General features: G+C 39.4%; 1 protein-coding gene across 8 annotated transcripts in view; it reads right to left on the bottom strand.

The window, feature by feature from the left end:
* Window positions 1-837: 837 nt before the first annotated feature.
* si:ch73-217b7.1 (ensconsin) overlaps window positions 838-23188 on the bottom strand; it is a 59185-nt gene continuing 36834 nt past the window's right edge. For 2 of the 8 annotated variants that reach the window (XM_036592004.1, XM_036592008.1), the window contains exons 6-19: window positions 20565-20675; window positions 20102-20203; window positions 17830-17946; window positions 13573-13754; window positions 10750-10892; window positions 9612-9931; window positions 7737-7887; window positions 6505-6673; window positions 5562-5666; window positions 5435-5476; window positions 4787-4841; window positions 3563-3686; window positions 3069-3289; window positions 838-2601 (exon numbers count right to left, since the gene is read on the bottom strand). In XM_036592004.1, coding sequence (XP_036447897.1) covers window positions 2591-2601; window positions 3069-3289; window positions 3563-3686; window positions 4787-4841; window positions 5435-5476; window positions 5562-5666; window positions 6505-6673; window positions 7737-7887; window positions 9612-9931; window positions 10750-10892; window positions 13573-13754; window positions 17830-17946; window positions 20102-20203; window positions 20565-20675 — 1853 coding nt within the window. In that variant the 3' untranslated portion in view covers window positions 838-2590. Of the gene's footprint in view, window positions 2602-3068; window positions 3290-3562; window positions 3687-4786; window positions 4842-5434; window positions 5477-5561; window positions 5667-6504; window positions 6674-7736; window positions 7888-9611; window positions 9932-10749; window positions 10893-13572; window positions 13755-15978; window positions 15997-17829; window positions 17947-20101; window positions 20204-20564; window positions 20676-23188 lie in introns of all 8 variants that reach the window. The other 6 variants (XM_036592005.1, XM_036592006.1, XM_036592007.1 and 3 more) reach the window with 6 other exon arrangements.

The raw sequence follows: 23188 nt of genomic DNA, 5'->3' as shown, positions 1-23188 counted from the left end.
ATATTTCAGAGTTTATATATTGGCTGAGATCGGCTTTGATTTATTATCTGTAGGTTCTTGAAGGAACCCAGTTGTGCTTACCCGGCCATGGATGGCTGTAGCCTCACCGTGGATCAAACTCACAATCTCCTAATATGGCTAGCGCTCAGGGGCCCCAGTCATCTACTATTCTGACATACTGTTTAGTATGGTACACAGTTTTGGATGCAGCCACTGTTTCAAATACTAAAGAATTGGGCTGTGTACCAAAAGCTAGTTGGCGTTCGGACAGTTTTCAAGGACATTAACAGAGTATCCTTCATAGTCTTGTTTTGTGCACAACAGCTCAGTACAATGTACTGTATGCTGTTTCTTTGGTGTATCTGTTTAACATGGTGTAAATTGTGAGGAAATGCCTGTCACATATTTTATTGTTCATGCCAATGTTTTGCTTATCAGCTTAGTCTTTCCCATGAACATTATTTTCTCCATCAAATTTCACACAGACTCCTTTCCAATGATGAAGAACACTTTTTAGACTGTTCTATTATCGTTTGTAATGTTGTATTTATATCTAGGTATTTAAGGTCAGTTCAGTCATTCTGCAAGTAGTTAAACTCAATATTTAAGATATAGAATTTGGTAAGTAATCTTAAATAAATCATAACTAAAAACTACTTGCACAGTTTTGAAAATAGAAGCTTTCACTTTACATTTTTGTCATGGAAATCTATGATGTGAGCTTCTAGGCACTAGGCAATTTAACATGGATAAAACCATTCATTTTTAAGACCAATATGTGGCAGACTTATAGTTGTAGTCAAAAATGTTCTTATTAAAAAGAAAAAACAAAAAGCATTATGATTTCCAAACAAAATTTTATTGCTTTTTTATATTTTTACATGCTATACAGATCTGACTGCTTGGGGAGAGAAAGTATTTCTGTTTTGGTCGTTCTGTGTGTCTGTAATGAGGATTCTAAAGACATGAAAAGAAGGCTGGGTGAAGAAGAACCGAGCATATTCCACTGAACTAAAACTAAGCCAGAGCGCTTATGTATCCAGTGTTTCAGAGCACAAGTGCTACTGCAGGTTTATTTATCCTCTGTATAATATTATTAATAGACTCTGATAAAGCTGGTGTAGAAGACCCCAGCTTCCAGTTTTAGTAAAGCTCCATTCATGATATACTTCAGGTGTTTCACTTTTTAAAGCTGTGTCAGTTTTAATAAAATATAGAACTTTGAAACTTTTACAGTTATATCTGTGTCTTTACTGTGTACATATCTAAATTTACATTTTTTCTCTGTACATCCATTCAACAAAATATACAGTATCTTAACCTGTTTTATTGACACTGTTTGCAGGATGGCCACCTTTGTTAACTGTTGATAGTGTTATAAGACTAAAGCATTACAGTGTTCAGAAACTGCTGAGGTCTTTCCATCAGTCCAGACTCACTGGGCAATTTGAGATGAATCTAAGAGAGATCTGAGCTGGTTGTGGTCCTGCATGTGTAAAATTAAAGGGTGTGGGGGGGTAATCAGCCCTTAAACCAAATGAGGCCCACCAACGAAGTGATAAGCTGCTCAAACACCTCACACTTCTCATGATCTGATAAGGCAAAGGAAAGTTGTATGTAGCAGCATTGCAAATGTCATTTTTCCTCATTTTACTATATCTTGATCACACAGAGTGAGATATTTTTTTAAAGCCTGCTTCACTACATATCAGAGAAATTCTCCCTTCTGATATCTATGGTGTAGGATGAAAGCACTGCCACTAGTGATCAGCTCAGAGTAGTGCAAAACCTTTCGAATGACAGCAATATTTCCACTAAAATGCAAAAAATGCTTACTGATGGTCATGGGGTGGCTCCTGATTGGCCAATTAGGGTCTGAAAACAAACAACAGTTTTAGACAGCGCTTGATGGATGGGGTCTTTGGATTCTTGAACCATCAGTCACGTCATTACGAGGGCTCTCTCAAATCAGATGAAACGAGGCGAATGTATTTTAAAGCTTCAAAAATGAGATGAAAGTACTTTCTCTTCATTCTTTAAAGGAATTCCAAAACTAAGCAGTGAGATCAGTAAGTCACACACCATTCCTGGTTTACCGAAAGCAAAACCTGTCAGTTTTGCATTAGATTTACCTAAATATTACAAAGGTCATTCACCATCCAACAGCGTCACTATGGTTAGCACTTTACCGAAGGCTACCTCAACAGCAACAAAAAAAAAAAAGAAATTCTTCAAGTATTAGATCAGACTTTACAGCTGATTTAAATCCACAGGTTTTAGACGTACCCCAGCTCCCCCACTAACAGTAGATAAATGATTTGAGCCGCTACTGCTCCTTATGTTCCTGGGACATACCACTTTAGTCTGGAAGGGGTCAAGGCAGAAGCCAGATTGAAGGAAGCACAAGAGCAATCTTTAGGAGAGCTGTCCACATTGTGAGGAGAAGGGACGTTTAACAGTTGCTTTCTCCTCAGCTTTTCAGGTGTGCCAACTTGAGGACATTGAAAGGAGAAGGAGGAAAGAAGGTTTCCAACATTAGAATCTGGAGGTTTTCTCTTTATCTACTTCCCCATTCTTCTCACTCAGGTTTTCAGACATCACCTGCAAAAAGGTAAAAGAGAACAGATAAGGAAATGAAGCACAATCACAATCAAAAATCAATGTTACAATAGCTGGAAGTACCTAAACTATTCTTATTTAATGTGCTGAGCTTGTGGTCATTTTAAAGCAGCTTAATTTCTTTAGGCCCCAGAGGACTACACATTTACAAAAAACAACGAAAATATGACATATGATATAAATCATAATATTTTAAATAAGTAAATAATAAAATACATTAAAATAAATAAATATATCAATAAAAATAATAATACTTTAAAAAATCTTCAGGCAATAAAATCTATCAATATTTCAGGCAATATGTAACCATCAATAAACGTATAATAGTAACTGCATCATCATGCCACTAGATACTGGAAAGCAGTAAAGGTGAAAAATAATAATAATAATAATAATAATAAAAAAATAATAATAATAACAACAATAAGACAAATAGAACATGTTATCACCTGCTTGGACCTGGCTCTGGCTGTCATCCAGGGCAGTCAGGTTATGACTGCTGCCGTTCTCTCTGAAGGCCAGCAGTGGGGTCTTCCTCCTCTCGTCCTCTTCCTCTCCATCTCCCTCCTGACGGGACAGTTTTGTCATCATGGGTACCTCAATCACTTCCTCAAAGGCTTGTGTCTCCATGACGATGCCATTTTCACGGAGCTGGGCTTCTGTGCTCACACTATTAAAAACAAACAGAGTGAGAAAAGCTTCAGTAAATGACAGTTCCATTATCCTCTATTGAGCACTCAACACAAACATTTTCCTTTTTCTTAACTTTTTACACAGTACTGTGCACTGTGCAGGTCAGAGATGACTTCATTTAGTTTCCAGTCGTTGCTATTTGTAAGTTACTGTACACTGCACAAAAGCAATTACATCCATAAATTAAGAAAGACGAATTATGGCACTACTGAATTGAAGTGGGGATCACAGCTTTGGATACAGTACTCACTTGTGTCCAGCAGGGGGCAGTGTGTGAGAGCTGAGGCTGGGGTTGGCGTGTCCGTTTTTGTCACTGTGCTGTGAGGCCTCAGGGGCTTGTGGAGAGGTTACGGTGACCGAAGGGCTTCCAGGGGCTGAATTCATAACAAAGAGACCACTTAAGAAAAAAATCTGACTGGCATCTGAACTGAAGTGCACTGTGTCCAAAACTATCCAGACACCCCCTTCTAATTTGTGTCCTACTCTAAGGCGCATCCACTGTTGACACAGGTATTCAACACAGCTTGTATAATCTCCATTGTAAAGCGTTAATAATGGATTTGGGCGCTCTGTAGCTGCCACACACGAGCCTAAGGTCATCATTCCCAATGCCAAGTGTCTGCTAGAGGGGTATAAAATCCCCCAAATGCGTCCTCTGGAGTGATGGAGCTCCATCCAGTACCTCTAGGATGAGTTGGAGTGGCGTTTCTGATCCAGAACTTAATCATTTAACATCAACCTCACTAATGCTCTTGCGGCTGAATGTAACCAGATCTTCACAGCACTGTTCCAACATCTAGTCTAAATTTGTCCCATAAGAGTAGAGGTTGTTACTCCAGCAAAAGGGAGAAAACTCCAAATTCATATCCTTGATCAAACTATCAATCAATCAAACTATCTACACAGGAGTGAACCCAAAATTGGACAGACATTAAGCAGAAACCTGAGCCACCTTGCTGTCAACTAATCATTCATCTTTATTGGGGAATTTCTCTCAGAACAGACTACTCCATTTGATTCTACAGTAGAAGTGACTTATCAAAGGAGTTCCCAGACAAAAGGTTGCTGGTATCAGATAAGTTCTTCCCAGGCGTGGTTGATATTGAGTGGTGAGAAAGGTGAGCCAGCAACTTGAAGGCCCTAACCCCCCCATCCATAGCTTATAAAATAGATCAAAAAAGAATAACTTGGCCTATAAACATGTAGCGAGTGGTCCAGAATATATCTGCACACAGAACATACACTACCTATAAAACCACTGCATACAGAAAAGCTTCAAAAACCAAGCTTTGCATTACGGCATACGAGTGGCTAGAAGTCTAGCGCCTCCTTCATGGTCACATGTTCTACAAGTCCCACAACCTTGATGAGAAACTCAAGGTGATAAAGCATTTATCAATGATTCGACAGTGTGCTGCTTAGGGCAGTACACTAATTTGAATGAACAAAATAAAATACATGAGCATGGTTTTACCAGAGTCCTGACCACGCTGTTGGCTCATGTCTCCATTCCTCTGGGTTGTGCTTTTCTGCATACAGGAGAAACAGATTTAAGACCAACAACAAATAAAGCAACCAGGTGAGAGATTTCAGCACTTAGAGGCCACGGCTCAGGGGAAAATAAAAATATACAGTCTTCAACCTCCCCCAAAATTAGTTTTGCCCTGAAGCTACAAAGCTAATGTAGCCAACACGTAATGGAAGCTTACAAATGGACAGAAGTATGAAAAATATCCAGACTGTAAGATGGCCGCTGGTATTGTTTTAACTCTGTAACATACTTGTCCATATTTATAGATAACATTATACCAAACAGTGTCAGAAACAATGTAAGTAATCTCAATTAGACTTTAACAACTTCACACAGTTTGAAGAAAGTCTATGATGTTTCAGGCATTCAGTTTGTATCTGATGGCTTCAAGTTTCCATTACTTATTTGTTACATTAGCCTCACAGTGCAAACCTAAAGAAGCAAACTTCAGACACCAAACCAAACGTGTCTTGGTGGGTCGATTACATTTGAGGTTTGAGGAAGATTATGTAGATGTCATTTATGACCAAACAGACAAGGGAGATGCAGAAACAGGACTTCAGTAAGGTGTATTTGCGTCTTTTACAGTACCTGATCAGATCGGCGTGTGCGTTTCATGATCTCTTCAAGGCGCTGTGGAAGCACAGAGTGTTCTTAAATCATCAATGAGCACAAACAAAAACACCAAGCACATTAATGAAAAACAAAAACAGCATACCTTCTTCCTTTCCAGTCTCTCAGCCTCCTCTTTTTGGAAGTGTTTCTCTCTCTCCTGACGTAAACGCTCAGCCTCTTCACGCTGGCGGGCCTCCTCTTCCTCCTTCTGTTAAACCACACACACATTTTGTTAACCTTATGAGTTTTGTATGTATTCTACATTCACCTGTGCAATGTGATTTCTAGTTGGACACACTTAGAGTGATCTGCAAACATACTTAACTTTCTTGAAAGAAACTATTTTTTGTTTTTAAATGTCAAAGATATGCTCTGAATGTATTTCAGAATCTATGTGCATTATTTGCAATGAAATAAGAGTGCTTAATGTGGAAACCTTTACTTTATATTTAGCCTACACAGTCTACACATGGACTATTCATATTTTCCAGATATGCAGTCAAACATTCAATAGACATTTGTACTTAAAGGCTAAGTAATATTACTGGAGTCACCTATTATCCCATTAGCAGTCTGCTTAACTGCTTGTTAAAAAAAAACAGGCTCTTAACAAGCTTAAGAAATATGCTTCTTGTATAGGAATCCAAACCCTTATGCTCCTTCTTTAAAAAATATCCCTAGTAAGTAAGTCATCTTTTTACAGCACTTTCCTAAACTCAATTTGCAAAGTGCTTCAAAGTGACATATTAAAATGAATACAAGGGGAATAAACATATATAACAGTAAAAAAAAAAGTAAATGCCAAACAATAATAATGTGTCTGCAGGTGTATATATCCCACAAATACCTGCAGCCAAATATCTCAATAAATATATCTTTAAATCAAATATAGTTTTAAAAAGTATTTTACGAGCATCTAAGATACCAAATAAAACACTGTAAACATGCTAATGTCATATCCAGAAAAAGTTCTTCCAAGAGGGTGGAATACTTTTGCAAGGCACTGGTCATTTTGTTCAGAGAGGTGTGTGTGTGTGATTTCTGACCTGTTTCTGCAGGCGCTCTGCCTCCTCCCTCTCTTTCTGCAGTCTCTCCTCTGCTAAGCGTCTCTCCTCCTCCTCTTTACGTTTCTTCTCCTCGGCCAGACGCTGAGCCTCCTCCTCTCTTCTGGCTTTCTCTTCCGCTTTCTTCCGTGCCATCTCCTCTCTGTGGCGCCTGTGCATAATTAACCCATTTCTATTGATTAAGTTCTGAAAATATTATGCTGCATTTACATGTTGATACTGAAAAAAAATTAGCTCCCTGTCTTAGTGGTACACAATCGATGATGGCATGCAGCCAGGTATGGTGACAGCTTCATTGCCAAAAATGGTTAATTATCAGAGAAGAGGTTTAGCAACATATATTGTTTATTTAAAAATGGTAAAAAGGCAGGAAGATGCTCTCTACTATTTTAAGTTTTGTTGCAAAATAATTGGTGTGCCTTTACTTCAACAATGAGAGGTTCAGATAACGTACATGGCTCCACAAAAAAGAAGAAAAAAAGCGACATCCAGTTTATTCCACTGTTGAATTCGGTGGCAAAAGATAACTGAACTCTTGACAGAAAGTTCCAGTGACAAGAAAACAATAGAATATCCACTTTGCCAGACAGCGTCTACCATCATAATGTCATTTAATCACTTTCTGCAGGCCTCATAGCGCCACCCAGCTGGCAGAATGGAAAAGGACTCATCTGATATTTTTATGAACGTAATCAAATAAAATAGTTTCATTCAAAATATAATTACATTTTAATTCAATTATTTAACAAAAATATTAAAATTCAAGGCTACATTTCATGGCTGCAGTAAAATGGAGTGAAGTTAGAGTATTCGCTAATACTGAGTCTGTTCCCATATTTGCATTTTGAGAGATATTACAGCCGTACAGAGCAAATTTAAACGTCATTACAGTTCATTAAACAATCTAATTGAAGTATCTCACTCAGCAGGTATGTCTTTTTATGTCACATCAATGACAGTGGCATAAATAGAAGGTAAAGAATGGGATAAAACCAGAGAATCAGAATGGAATAAGGTTTAACATTACAGATACAGAGCCAAAAAATATGCCTTGGTTCAGAAATGCATCTTTCTGATCACATCAGGACATCCCTAGAAATTTTATCTACCATGATATCGATGATTCACACTCAACATCAAGACACAAACACTTCAAAGATACACACACACACACACACACACACACACACACACACACACACACACACACACACCTCTCAGCCTCCTCCTGCTGTCTCCTCTCCTCTTCCTCCCTTTCCCTCTGCTCTCGGGCCTGCCGTCGTTTCTCAGCCAGCAGGCGAGAGGCTTCCTCTGGGTCAGTAGTGCCCGCAGATGTTCTAATAGCTGGAGGACTAACAACACTCTCTACAAAGACATACAGAGAGACAAAAACACAGATGCAGAGATGATGGGAGAAACTGACTACAATTGCAGTGAAAGATTATACGGGTGAACATAATGAAATACACAGAGAGCGTTAGGGCTGCACAATGTATTGTTCGTTAATCATTATCACCACAATGGTCTTACGATGCTGATACCACAGAAGGCTTGAAATATGTAAATCAATCATAGTGGTTTTTGCTGTAGGCTGTGACCTTCCTGATCAATCACAGCTCCAGATAAGGGCTTTTGCGGGTGTTTTGATCAATCAAGTTATGCATGTAATTCAACAAATGTAATTCTTTTAAATTTTGGTTAAAATACTGCTTGTCTCGTGGGGCCAGAGTTGTGATAAGAATGTCAGAGGACAACCATGGGAAATTTTGGGCTAAATTAAGGTGGAAATTAAGACTTATCAGGGTGGGAACAAAGAGAGCATACATTTTCTAAACTAATCCTACTCATAAAGGCGGAGCTCAAAGTAAGGAGTGATGGTGCACTCTTAAGTGCTGTCCAATGAATAACAAGCCTACTAATGTAAGTTAACATGAATAAAAACGCTCCCCAAAAACTACAATTGAGCATGTAGATGTGTAAAGTTGTGTATGCATGGAACGCATTGCTACATGCTTTAAAAATAAACACTATCTCTGGCGTAAGAATAGCTCATTTGTTTTGCTTGTATGATCAATTGTACTGAGGATGCTAAAAGAGCACTCACTAGAGGAATCTGGTGCAGGTTTTAGAATGTGCGTACTCTTGTTACACTGCAGATTTTGCCATAAGCCAGCATCAAAAATTTAAAAAGTCATCCCCAGTATGTTCTCATTACGGGAGCACATGCCCATGAGACTAAAATACTGCACAGCAATCTTTAACAATATCACAATCAGTCATTGATTCAATGATGCAGCAATCCATATCACAATCAAAATACACTATATAGACAAAAGTATTGGGACACCTACACATTTCACCTATGGGAGCTTTTATGATATCCCATTCTAAATGCATAAACATTAATATGGAGTTGGTCCCCACTTTGCAGCTATACCAGCTTCTACTCTTCTGGAAAGCTTTCTACAAGATTTTGTAGTGTGTCTGTAGGAATTTTTGCTCATTCATCCTGAAGAGCATATGTGGGGTCAGACACTGACAGTGGATGAGAGGCCCTGGCTTGCAATCTCTGTTCTAGCCCATCCCAAAGGTGTTTGGTGGAGTCGAGGTCAGGACTCTGTGTGGGCCTGTCAGGTTCTTCCACACCAAACTCACCCAACTATGCCTTTATGCACCTTGCTTTGTGCACTGGTGCACAGTCATGCTGGAACAGAAAAGGGCCTTACCCCAAACTGTTCCCACAAAGTTAGAAGCATACAATTTTCCAAAATGTCTTGGTCAGCTGAAGCATTAAGATTTCCCTTAACTAGAAACAAGGGGTCTAGGCCAACCCCTGAAAAACAACTCCATAGCATTCTTTCACAAATGCTTATAAAGGCAAACTGCCTGGCTAGGTGCTTGATTTTACAAACCTGTGGCGATGGGACTGAATGAAACACCTGAATTCAATGATTAAGAGGTGTGTCCCAATACTTTTGTCCATATAGTGTATATACTAATATAAATCACAATACTGGTATTCTGTCCACATCATTCAGACCTAATGAGCATGTGTATATGCATATGCAAAAGTAAATGAGCGCTCTAACCACTGGCAGGCTCTGCTTTTGGTGTTGTGGCCTCTGCTGCTGTCTTGGCAGTGCTTGATCTTGGCTCCACCTCCTCTTGTCCTTTTGCCTCCTCTGCTTCCTTCTTGCCCTCCTCTGCCTCTATTTTTTCCCCTTCGTCCTCCTTCTTGGCCTTCTCGCCCTCCGGGGTCACTCTGGGGCTCTCTGATGCCACCCTGTTGGGCCGCAGGTTACCGGGAGACAGAGAGGGGTTGCTGGGTGACAGAGGGAGGGAAGCTGGTGGAGGTGGAGATCTGGATTTTTTGGACACGGGAGGCTTCTGAGGTGGTTTAGCGGAACTCCTGAAAACCAAAAGCAAAACACAGCGTAAAGAAAAAATGTTTGAGTTACGTTGTGATCTGGTCCAACTGAGATTGTGGGTATGGTGATGGTAGCCTTGCAGCCTTGTCTTACACCTTTGCTGAAGTGGAACCAGTCGGTTTGTCTGTTTTCTGTCATGACTGTGGCTTGTTGATCCCTGTATGGGTTCCTCATTAGAACAGTGGGATACTCTGGTGTACCAATTTTCCTGAAAACATTCTAGAATTTTACTGAAAATCCCACTTTGGGAATAATGCCAAACCCACACATTATGTCTTCTTGTTTTGATGTCAGCACTTAGCTGAGTCTAATCATTATTTAGAAGACCTGCTCTCCTCATATCAAGGATATCAATATCAATCAAAGCATTCTGAGGACCTTGAAATGGAGTTTGCAGCCGAGTATTTAAACAGAGGTCTTAAACTACTGGCCCTAGATTATAAGAATTGCTTAAAAACACTGACAAAGATGTACTATGATAATATTTTATGTGTTTAAATACTATACTTTACAACTTTTTTCCCATTTTTTCCTATATTTTTGTTTACAAAATCACATAAAATATTAGATGAAAAACCTCATGTACTTAAAATGCATACGGGGAAAAAACACACACACGGGACACTTTTTTTGCTCTGCATTTTTTTCAACTTGCCCAACTTAGAAAAGACCACCTTTTCTAGTGGCACCCTGGTAATTTGAGCTTGAAAACCCTGATCTAAAGTGATATAACTTTGGGTATCCCCAAACTTGCGAGCAGTGCATGTATGTATGTATCTATGTATGTGTGCATACGTACCTGACAGACAAAGGCTGACTGGCTCTGCCGCGCTGGCTGCCGGGTGAGGGTGCTCTCTTGAAGGGTGTCGGGGTCAGTGTTGGAGTAGGATATGACAGATTACTCCAAGACTTTCTCACGTAGTCCTTATCCTTCCTATCAACCTAACCACATAAAACACAGCTAAACAACAAATACAGCACACGCAACACTCACTAAAACACAACTTTTAAGAACAACTCTTCAACTGTTAAGCAAAGCCAGACAGCAGCATTCAGTCTGTTCTTCCCAATTCATTAAATATACAGAAAATGATCACATAGCACCAACTATCTTTCTTACTGTGTACTGTTACACGACTAGCATCACAAGCCTTGAGGTAACACATTTCAATTAACAACGAGACCTGAGGCAGAAAATCCTTATCTTAATCTTGTCACACGGTTCAGAAAAAAAAAGTGTTGCTATCGCTCTGCAGGACAACAGCAGGTGGCAAAAAGGTGTAAAGCTACTGTTGTATATTACTCTTCAGTTGAGTTGTTGTCCAGCAGATGGCACTACTGAGGGAAAAAAAGGGAAAATAAATTACTAGGCCCACTGGCGATTAGAGTTTATACTGCGCACATGTTCCACGACGGACTAAAATGTGAGGCCATTTTAAAATCTGGAATTAATATTATTATTATTATTATTATTATTATTATTACTTAACCTGGGACGAGAATTATACCTGGGGCTTTTTCTACCAGCAAAATATACCCATTACCTCATGACCTAGTTATTCACCTGGTCATTTCCCTGCGACTCGTATCTGGATCATATCCTAAGAAAAAATGAGTCCCCACATTTACACTTGGTAGTCCAATGCAGCTGCTGGGTGCATTTATACCTGCATTTATATGTGGATAATCCCTATCCAGATATAATTCTCACACTGAGGATGCATAAAAGGGTCAGGTGTAGATGGGGTCACTGTAAGGCTATTTACACCTTGAATCAACATGTGTTTTCGGTGGTCAGATCAGATTTGCATGCCACTTGACTGCATGAAAATCCACACGTAAAACACACCCAGAACGTATTGTGTTCAGATTACAAGGAAACACAAGAGGCTGCAGTTTTCCTGACACTGAAGTGCCTTCTTGCACTCTGGACCAATGAAAGCATCTAAGCCAAAGGGGGAGTAAATAAAAGTATATAATGTATGTAAACAAAGTACGAGTTGATGTGCTCTCATGTAGGAAAATAAAATTGGATCCCATCAGACCAAACTCTTAAGGTACTTTATATTTGATAATAAGTAGAAAAAAATAAAACAGTGGTTGTGGCATGTGCAAAAGTTTGGACACCCAATTAAGTCAGTACTTGCTAACACTCCCTTTGGCAAATATAACAGCAGATTCAGCAGAACACTCCCATGTTTAACAGTTGGCAAGGTGTTCTTTTCATCAAATGCTGCTCCTATATGCAACTGTGGCCCAAGATTTCCATTTCCATTCTATTTTCCATTCCAACACTTGTTTCCAAAATGGATTATCTACATGTTGCTTTGCATACTTCAGACATTTTTGTGATGATGTCACAGGTAAGGTGTCCTCCTTTGACTCTTACATGCAGATTATGTGGGAACTGTGAGCTGGAAGCACACTGATATTTTTATTTAGCTTTGTAGGCATCAATTAGTTTCATTTGGTTGTTGAGTGTAATCACAAGGTTTGAAGAGTCAGAGGACAATAACTTAATCAAATATAAAAATAATTGTGTTGACATTTGCAGAGAAATAATTTGCTGCAGAGGTTGTGTTACCTTCTTATCACTTAAAAAAAAATCAACAATGTAATTTGGCCAGGGGTCAATTTTTGCACACAACTATATCTCCAGATATGATCTAGACAAGAAATACATGTTAATGCAAGGTGTAAACAGCCTCTGTGTTTCTAGAAACCCACCCCTGGTAGACGGAGATGGTAGACAGTACATGAGGTGGAATACAAGAAGTCTGAGCAGTTAGAGCTGGACAGTGAGTGTAGATTGGTGAGTGTAAGAATGATGGCCATATTTCGAGTAACAAGCACAGTTCAGTGTGGTGTGAAAAATGCTTGAAAGCAGGAAAGGGATAAAGGCTGGTTGTAGCTGGTAACAGTTTTCCTGGCATGCACTCCTACAAAACAGACTGATTGTGTCCCGTGTAGGTTAGTGGTTCCTGGGTCTTAGACATAATTCCTTAACGACATAAGCTCCTGGCAAAACACAGAGACTGAAGTGTGCATTTGTGTCAGCTCAGACCAAAACAAGTCAAAGCTTAATGTTTGTGTGGTTTAATGCAACAAAAATCTAGTCCAATTTTACATTTTTAACCATTTTATCCTTTAAATTGAATAACTTTACATTTCTGTGCTTAAAAACAGATACATAAACAACTTTGGTTGTGCTCCTCTGCTATAGGAACAACACACCTTATGATTTTAGTGTGACTGGTCAGGCTAAACTATAGTACGCTGAAAGGATGCTTATGTGTAAAGTACAGTGCGAAAGACCACCCATTAATACCCATAATAAGTCAGACAGAAGGGAAAAAAAAAATAAAAAATCACAAAATATTACAAAGAATGAATAACTTCATGGCTGTTTAATGGATAATTAAATAAATAAGGGAGATCTCTGAAAATGTGTTTGTGGTTGTGACATCACAACCATGAATTCAACAAGGGCTGTTTGGCAGCTTTGGTTCCATATTTGGACTCTATGGACTGGTAAATGAAGGCTATGTTGCTATTACGCACTCCAGTATCACCTACAAATGCACAGCTTTTACATCATGTCTATTAGATGCACTCTTCTTACCGGTATGTTATGAGTCGTCTTTCTGCGGGGGATGGTATCGGGGCCAACGTATCCAGCTCTGATGGGTCGTTCAAGGCTGAGACCTGCTCTGATTGGCCTCTCAGCACTGCGTGACTGCAGGGACTTGAAGGACAGCGAGCTCATTGGGTGACAGGAGGCTGAGCGAGGACAAACGGGGGTCACTGAACGAGGGGTCAAAGGTTAAGCAGCCAACCAGGCCATGTAGTGAGATTATGCATTTAATTAACAGGAGGAATGAGGGATCAGGAAGGAGGGGTGGACAAGAGAAGTGAAGGTGATAGATAAAAAAAAAAAAAGAGAGAGAGATGGAGGAAAACAAAGTTTTATGAAAAAGAGATGGAGGAAGTGAAGGTGTATTATGAAAAAGAGAGAGGGAGGAAAAGAAAGAGAAAGTGTGTGTTAGCATCTACAAAGCACTACAAAGGCATGCAGCAACTACAATTATTCCTGAGGGAAGGGGCCAGGATTACCATAATGACATTCAAAGAAATTAATGCGGCTAAAGGCGTGTTGGGTGTGGCCCATAACTGGATCCCCTGAAATAGTAGCCAATAGGGCTGCACAACACGTACAACAGATTTTGATTACACAGCTACATATGGTGATATAATCTGACTTGCAGTCACAGATATATATAGAGAACTAGACCGCTGATGGGGTCATTATATACACAACAAAGTGAAGCTGCTTGGCCGCCATACTGGTACTCCTTCCCTGCACTGTAAAATGAATGCTTGTCTAAGGACAATGTCAACATATTCTCAAAAACTGCACATATAATAAAAAAAAGCTGCGTACTGGGCTTTTCCTGCAAAAATACCCAATTTACGGGTTGTGCTAAGTCCATGTAGAAGTTGTTTTTATGGCTAATGTAACTCTCAATGTAACCCTAATGTAGCTTTCATAGCAAAGCCTGTAGCTATTTGAATATACAGTCATATACAAATGTTCAAATACCCCTGGTCAAATTGCATGTTTTGTTGATTTCCTAAGTGACAATGAGTTCATCCTGCAGTGGTCACCTTGGTCCTGGAGATCTACCCTCAGGCAGAGTGTAGTTCCAACCACAATCTGCCACACCTGCTCCAGCTAGTTAACTTCTTCAGAAGTCTTTGATTGGCTGGATCAGATGCTTTCGTGTTAGGTATGCAGGGGGAGCAGCATGTTAAATGTAGGTTGAAGCTAAACTCTGTAGGAAAGCAGATCTCCAGGAGGAGGGTTGATGACCTCTGCCTCCACAGGGAACATACAAAATATGACATTTTTATGCAAATTGTAGCACAGAATTTTTATTCGTTTACTAACAAATTGAACAACATAAAGGTGCCATTACTTTTGCACAGGTCACATTTCACGTTTGATTTTTTCCCCAATATGTTCAGGTTTAGCAAATTAACAGCAACTGTGTATTAAAATGTGCAGGAGTGTGTTCTCTGTAGAGGATGTTGTAACTTATTTTCACTTCAAATCAACAAAACGTCATTTGACAAGGTGTGCCCAAACTTTTGCTTATGACTGTGTATCATGAATCTTAGCATACTTTGGCTATCTAAAAAGGTGTGTGAATGTGAGTGTGTGTGTGTGTGTGTGTGTGTGTGTGTTTTCTTGAGTATATTTGTTTACTGGAGAATTCACTGAGAAACTGCAAACTACAGTAAAGAACATTACATGTAAGATTCAAATGTTCTCTTTTATGTAGGGCTGCCATGTGTAAATAAATCCAGTGAACGTAATCCTCAGTAAGCTTTGGTGCTAACATAACAGTGATTCCCATAGAAATTAGTATTCTGTTAATCGGAACAAAGGTTGTGATGGAATGTGATGCGTATCTTAGAGAAAAATCTTTTAAAAATCAACAACAACGATGCAAGTCTCTAAGAAAGTAAGTGTTCAGTACAGTGCCCTCTATTGGCAATCTAGATACAAATATGTATCCTTGCTTGAAGTATACTGAAACACAGTGGTGAAGTCTTGATGTGATGATGTCTCTTGACTAATCAGAACACCCACAAATACTGATCTGGAAAAGTCAGAGATTTGATCAGGATGCTCTCGGTGCGCAATAATGTGATTTAGTGTGATTTATTAGAGGCTCATTTGCATGCCCCAGCCTTCTCTGACATCAGTATTGCAAAAGCCAATTTTGCAGCAACGATTAACAAACGTTATATTGTGCAGCCCTAATAGCTGGTGATGACTGAGCTCCACATATGCAGGTTTTAAGCTCAAGCATTAATTATGAACTAGAATCAATGACAGAATGCCCAGGTAAGCAAGTGCACACTGTGAGAGCAGAATGAACAGTCACACAAACACACTGAGAGACAACCAAGCCCCAGTAATGCCAACACAGTGAAGCAGCATAAGAGTCTAAAGATTACTCACACATACAGCAAAGACGACCTTTATACACACAAACACACACAAACACACACACACACACAGTTTGATATAAAACCAAGCCGACAGTAACTGGGCACGGCTGTAACCGTGGTAACAGTGCAGGGCAGAGAGAACCCCTGAAAGAGCTGTTTTGTTTCACAAAACGAGAGACGAACCCAGCCAAGCAGAGCTCTATTCTACAATATTCATCTCTCTCTCACTCTCCCTCCCTCCCCGTTTTGAATATAGGAAGCTGGTCCTTAAAAGGTCTGCTTGTTAAAGTTATCAAGGTTTTGGAAGGAAACATCCACATACTATGTATTACATTTCAGTTTTCACTATTTAGGGGCCTGACCGATATGAAATTTTTTTTATTTATAAAGCAGCTCTAATAACAGATGATAAACCAATATAGATTTTTAAACAGACTACAATAATTTTAGTTAACTGTCAGATTACCCCACGCAATCTGAATCAAAACATCACAGACTGGACATTCACGTCAGCATTAAGATTAAAATTAAACGGATCCAAACAACAAAAACTTCCAGTTAATGCTAGCTACAATAGCATTAGACTAGTAAAGGGGCCTTACTCAACTTACCAAATGCCACCCAACAAGACCAAAATCACATTCCAAGTTACTTAATTATGCAATTAGCCCTGTTTGATCTTAGGGATAAAAGAACTGTAAATGAAGCTGTTGTTAGCTTCTTATTCTCATTTCCCGTTCCACCCTAAATGATATAACAGGTAAGTTCAGACACCTGTACAGACAGTAATGCGTAACCGCTGCACTGCTTAAGGTGGAACGGAGGCAGTGCTCTAGAGTTCTAGAGCTCAGAGTTCTTTTTTCACATGACTGATTTTTTTTTTGTTCGTGAGTCACGTGAAGACGAGCAGCAGTGGCAAGAACTGCAAAAAACCAAGGTGGCACCGAGAAGACAAGAAAGAAAAATCTACTTATGAGGGATGAGGACATATCTGAGCAGGTGGGCGGTGAGAAATGCTGAACTTAACTTAGCTAGCGTTAGTTTGTAGCATATAGGCTGTCATGATTATGCTTTCACCAGTTTCCATTTCATCAGTAGCTATCTCAGTGCAGCATATAAATAATACATAAGAGAAATAAATGATGATGAAATTGCACAGATTTTAGACTCCCACTCTGTCTCTGCTCTGAAGACATTTGGAATGCGACTACTATTACTTACTCCAGATTTGGTGAATTGTAGAAGGTTTTTACTCCAGACTTGTAAAAACTCAGAATGTAACAGACTGTAGGTTCATATTGGATTAAGATCTCCTGGGTAATCATTAAAATTACAGTACCTCCCCAGATAAAACTACATTTAGATCTTGCAGCACTGGGGAGAAAGAAAAAATTTTTGCACTATAACAGGATATTTACAGGTTTAGGAGCAGGTTTAGATTTTATGTCATGATGGCCTTTTGTGTTTACTAATTTGCCAGTTCAGGCTGCATGGCTTTAATTAAGGCTCTTAGAGTAATGTAGGTAAATCCATTGAATATCAGTCAATATTATCATCAAAACAATATATCAGTCAGACCCGAATGCATTTATATTCAACAGACAATCCCAAAACAGCTTCGAAGTCAGGATTCTGTGTGTCAGGCTGCATCATTAACCTTTCCATCCAATCTGGGCTTTGCAGAAGTGATATTACATATGAAAGAAATAAACAGACAGCTTTTCACTAATCTATGTGGAGAGAGGATTAGCCTCATTTGACTTTATTCACCTCAGAACAACCAAGTAAGAGCAATCATACTGTGCGTTTGCATTTTATTTGTTCATTTATTTATTATTTATTAGTTATTTATTTATTTTACCTGCATCTCCAGACAGTGACATAGCACTACGGCTTCTGGCCAGGTAAGAGTGAGTTGGGGTCTGTAAGCGATTGACTACAGTATTTTCCCATGGAGTTAGAGGCATACGACGCATACCTGAAACACACAAACATTTATCCATCGATTAGATGTTGTTTGATTACTGGCTGATTAATGGAAATTTTAAAAAAATCTGGCCAACCAATAAAAAGACTGATAGCCCAAACATTAGCAACCAGCCAAACATGCGACACAGTAATGACATGGCATACACAAGGTAAGTCAGCCCATTTGACCTCAGTATGGGACAGGAATACATGCACTGCTGGACTGCATACAAGTTTTGCAATGTGTGCTCTACAATACACAAAGTAAACATGGGCAATTCAATATACAGGGCAGCAACAGCATGTCATTCAATCAAAGCAAGCATGGACAGAAGGTGGATTTAGAGAGTATAATCATAATAGACCGTCACAATACATTCAAGACTAATAAACCAGTCAGTCAGTGTGTGCAAACATTCTATATTTTGTCCCATAGCCACATTTTCCCCACACATTCACCTAAACACTAACAGGATTTGGGGCTGATTTTACAGATCTATAGATACTGGCTTCTGAATGTTCATAAACATTAAAGGGACACTCTGGCCAAAATTACAAGTTTAACCATTGCTGTTCATACGTACTACAGTGGTGCTGCAACAGTCTCTAGAGCGAGATTTTCCAGGTTAAAAACCAGAACAACCCCCTCCTGATGAAGCATCTTGGGGGTAGAAGGAACTTACAAAACTACAACTACTTTTGGGTGGATGTTTTGGGAGCTGGGTGTTTAAGTTTTTTATTTGTCAGCTGGTGAACGCAGAAGGAAGCCAGATAGCTAATGATACTGTTAGCAAACTGAGTATATGCCATACATCTGTGGTGTCGTCAAATCATCATAAAGGAAATAATGGATTACTTGAATGACAGAACTCACTCATTAGAATGTTAGCAAGGTAGTTACATATCTATCCAGATACCCAACGACTCTTCAATTCAATAGTCTCTTTGATAAAGATAATCATTTTTATCTTGTTCAACAACTAAGGTCAGAGTTACACTAATGCTAACTTGGCTGTTTTTATCAGCTTGTGGATCAGTGGCTAGGCTAGCAGTTATGACTGGTTGAGCAACAACTGAATTCACAATGGTTGTACGACATACACTTCATGGCCAAAATTATGTGGACACCTAACCATCACACCGACATGAGGTTGTTGGACATCTCATTCCACAACCATGGGCGTTAATACGGAGTTGGCCCCCATATTTGCAGCTATAACAGCCTCCACTCTTCTGGGAAGGCTTTCTCAAAGATTTGAGCATGTCTGTGAGAATTTGTGTCCATTCAGTCAAATAAGCATTTGTGAGGTCAGGCAGTGATCCTGGATGAGAAGGCCGGGCTTGTGATCAATGTTTAAATTTATGCAAAAGGTGTTCAATGGGCATTCAATGTGCAGGCCATTGGACTTTATCTACACCAAACTTGGCAAATCATGTCTTTATGGATCTCGCTTCAGATGCACAGTCATGCTGGAACTGGAAAAGGCCTTCACCAAAACACTGCCACAAAGTTGGAAGAATAGAATTGTATAAAATGTCTCCTTTGCTTTGTGAGTTTACATGGTCTATCACTTTATGTCTGAGCTGATGTTATTCCTAAATGTTGCCTTGTCACAATAATGGCACTTATAGTTCACCAGAGCAGATTTAGGAAAGACGTGGCATCCTATGACAGTGCCAAAGTCACTAAGCTCTTAAGTACGACCCCACTCTATTGCCAGTATTTGTCTAAGGAGACTGCATGGCTGTGTGCTTGATTTTATACACCTGTTGACAATAGGTGTGACATACACATACTTTTGGCCATATAGTGTACGTGTGTAATGCTTGCTAGGTACTGTAGTAAGAGAACTCCATAAAGGAAAACATGAAAATGACATAATTGTGAATTCTGTCAAACCAACGAGGCTGAGGAATACAATGCTGCTCAGTTGAATACCACATAACTTGACAAATAACACAATAAATGCAAGTGTTAGGCCGGAATGCCCCTTTAATATCCAAATAGCTACTCATACGGGGATTAGACAGGATGTTAAATTCTCTTAGCTGCTCCCTAAACACAAAATTCACCCCAAAATTCCAGCTGGATCTGTGTGTAACCAGTGAATGTGTGTTTCCTGTGAGAGAGAGAAAAATAACTGCTGGGTTTAACCCAGGACCACCTGCGGGTTTGTCCTGCTGGATCTTCTCTCTGGAACCTCGAGCTTTAGACTGAACTTTATTTACTAAGCAAGAGGAAGAAAGGGACGTCCGCTTCTGTAAGGCTTAGACCAACAGCACAAAACACAACAATCATACGCCTGTTAATCACAAATCACAAGTTTGACTGCCATTGACACAAAGTTGAGTTTTGAGGTACATTTAAACAGAAATGAACATTCATCACCAACTCCATTGTTATCCATGACAACTTTGAACAGTATAGAGATCTTTAAATTGACCACAAAGCTAAAAAGAGTCAAGTAACAGCTCGTTTCATTGTGTATGTGTGCAATTGTGTGAGTGAGTCAACCTTACAGTACCAACAAAAGTGAAAACACAATGAGAAACAAAGAACAGCACATAGAACAAAAAGGTCTGGATCCGTGTTTTGGTATCTGAGTGTGTGTGCGTTTGTGTGGTTACCTCTGTCTGGTGAGTTTAACAGCGTGGCAGAAGAGGAGGATAAGCGTTTGGTTATGACTGGGTCTGTGTGTTTGGACAGATTCATGGTGGAGACTGACCTTCTGTCAGCATCTACAAACACACACAGAGACAACGACATCAGACAGGACAAAACAGAAAGGACAAGTTGTGCACAGAGAGCGTGCTGCAGAAACAGGGAACAGAAAAACAGACAGGGCTGGAAGTCGATCCCAAATAGAGTCGATTCTCTGATTCCAGGTAATTAGGAATTGGGATTTGATGTCAAAGCTTTGTGCTCATTTCGACATAGTGATGTTCAAGTTTTCCCGCATCAATTGGCTGAATTGTAGTTTATAAAGTAAATTGTAAAATTTGTAACAGTAAATTTCCTAAAGTTATCTCTCCAAACTGCCTTGCTAAGATCTAATACACATAATTCAGCTGATATTTCATCTCTCTGAGGAACAATTGATGTGGCAGCACATTAAGTTAATATGTCAAGAGGCCTTGCATTAGGGGGTCATTTAGTGGAGCAATGCCCCACCAACCAATATTCGTGCTTCTGTAGTGGCAGGTGGCAAAAAAATTGGAAATAAACATTTTTTGGTTGCATGAATCCTTTTTGTTGTGTTTCAGGAATGTGTTGTATGATAAATTTGCAGATTTCCTAAATGGGTTGACATTTAGTGACTTTATTTTCAACATTCAGCTTTTCTGTTGATTCCATCATATCCATCAAACATTTATCACCCCCATATTTCCCTTAGCTTTTTTAAACTGCTTTTTTTGTGCTGTGCACATGCTGTGTACGCTGACGCCAATAGGTCAAGATTCCTTGTCATTTATAACATAAAATGCATACATACAACATCATATATTGTACATATATTATCAACCTAATTAATGTTGCACTTTTTATTTTCCTTCCTTATGTTTTTATGATTGGAATAGAAAAACTGAAACCATCGTGTGGAATCAACTCTTGGAATCTTGACTCCATCAATTCTCATCACTTGGAATCAGCATCGGAGTCGACTCCAGAATTTCTGGAAATTGAACAGCCCTCCAGAGAGAATTAGTTGAGTGCAGAGAGAATGCTGACTGAAAAGAGAGAAAAGGTGATAGGAAATGGAAGAGGCTGTCAAATGACTGATGCTCCAGCATCACAAATTTTTGTGATACAATGTGGTTAGCAAATACTAATTTTAGGTTAATTTCATGGAAAACTAATGGACTACAGCTACTGTTAATGCATGCCCTTCACTTGCCCTTATATCATCTATGTGACAATGTGGACAAGTACGACTGCAGCAATGTAGGCCTCCTCACAAATAGTCTCACGCTTCTTATTACCTTCAGTTTCTGAAACGCTCTCAAAAGATCCAGCACTCACATTAATGAAAAGTAACCACCATTCTAGATACTTACAAAAGCGTACAAAAAAATACACACAAAAGAAAACTTTGTCTCTACAAAAAAAACTCGATGTAATAAAAAGTGAGACAGATAAATGCTTATGTTAACCAAGTAACTGTGATCATTGTTACAGGAAGGCCTTGTAGGCTACATGCTAACTGTTGCACACAATCCATTTTACACTAATGCTATTGCTATCTACAGTCTCATGCTACATACAGTCTCTGCTACATTCTAGGGTCGCTGATGCTAGTCAGCTGGCTAGTGGACTCCTCTACTCTGAGTCATATTCACATTGAGTGCGCAGGCGCTGCTGACGCGCCAGGCTAAAAGCACCATGATAATGCTCCAGCCCAGCCAGGTCCAACGGCAGGAGGAGAGCAGAGTCATCAAAACCTGAGAGAGGGGGCAGCGAGAGTGAGAGAGTGAGAGGAGCAGAGGAAGAAAGAAAGAAAAGAAGGAAGGAAGTAATAGAAGTTACAAGATAGGAAGCGATTATTAAAAGAAGAGTCGTGGAAGAGACAGATTGATTGATTGAGAGAGAGAGAGAGAGAGAGAGAGAGAGAGACAGAGAGAGAGAGAGAGAGAGAGAGAGAGAGAGAGAGAGAGAGAGAGAGAGAGGAGAAAAAAGCAAAGAGAAACAAAAGGGAGGGGGTAGTCGAAGCAGACCCTGAGTCAGCAAATGTGTGAGAGCAAAGAGATGCAAAGCAGAACACACATGCGTTTATGCGCAAACACACACACACACCCCCTGCAGCTGCACAGGAACATTAACACATCTCAGACATAGAGACAGTTTGAGTATCTAAATAATCTCAAAACTGACTACAAGACTGAAGACGTAATATAATAATTGTGTTTACATGCACATTTAGATTAAAAAACTTTGTTCTATTTTAAATATATTTCATGCAAACGTTGGTTCAGTGCGGTTTCTTAGACTAACTAAAAGGCCTTTACACACTGAATGTGAAGCGAATAAACGACACAAAACCATTTGTACATGATTATTTTGCATTAAAATTATAAACACCAGACGTGAAATTTTTTTGGAACGTTTGAACTACAAGAAAAAAAAATAAAAAAAAAGAATAAATGGGCAGAATGTCTTCAAGAACAAAAAGACATTCTCTGTTGCTCATAAAATTGAAAAAAGAAAAGGCGCGCATTGCTTTACTCGGGAGCAGAAACTTTTTGAGCGCTTCCAC

This window comes from Colossoma macropomum, unplaced genomic scaffold (assembly GCF_904425465.1).
Source record: "Colossoma macropomum unplaced genomic scaffold, Colossoma_macropomum, whole genome shotgun sequence".
Classification (NCBI taxonomy): Eukaryota; Metazoa; Chordata; class Actinopteri; order Characiformes; family Serrasalmidae; genus Colossoma; species Colossoma macropomum.
The sequence above is the reverse complement of the archived record's forward strand: the minus strand, read 5'-3'. Positions and strand labels throughout refer to the sequence as shown.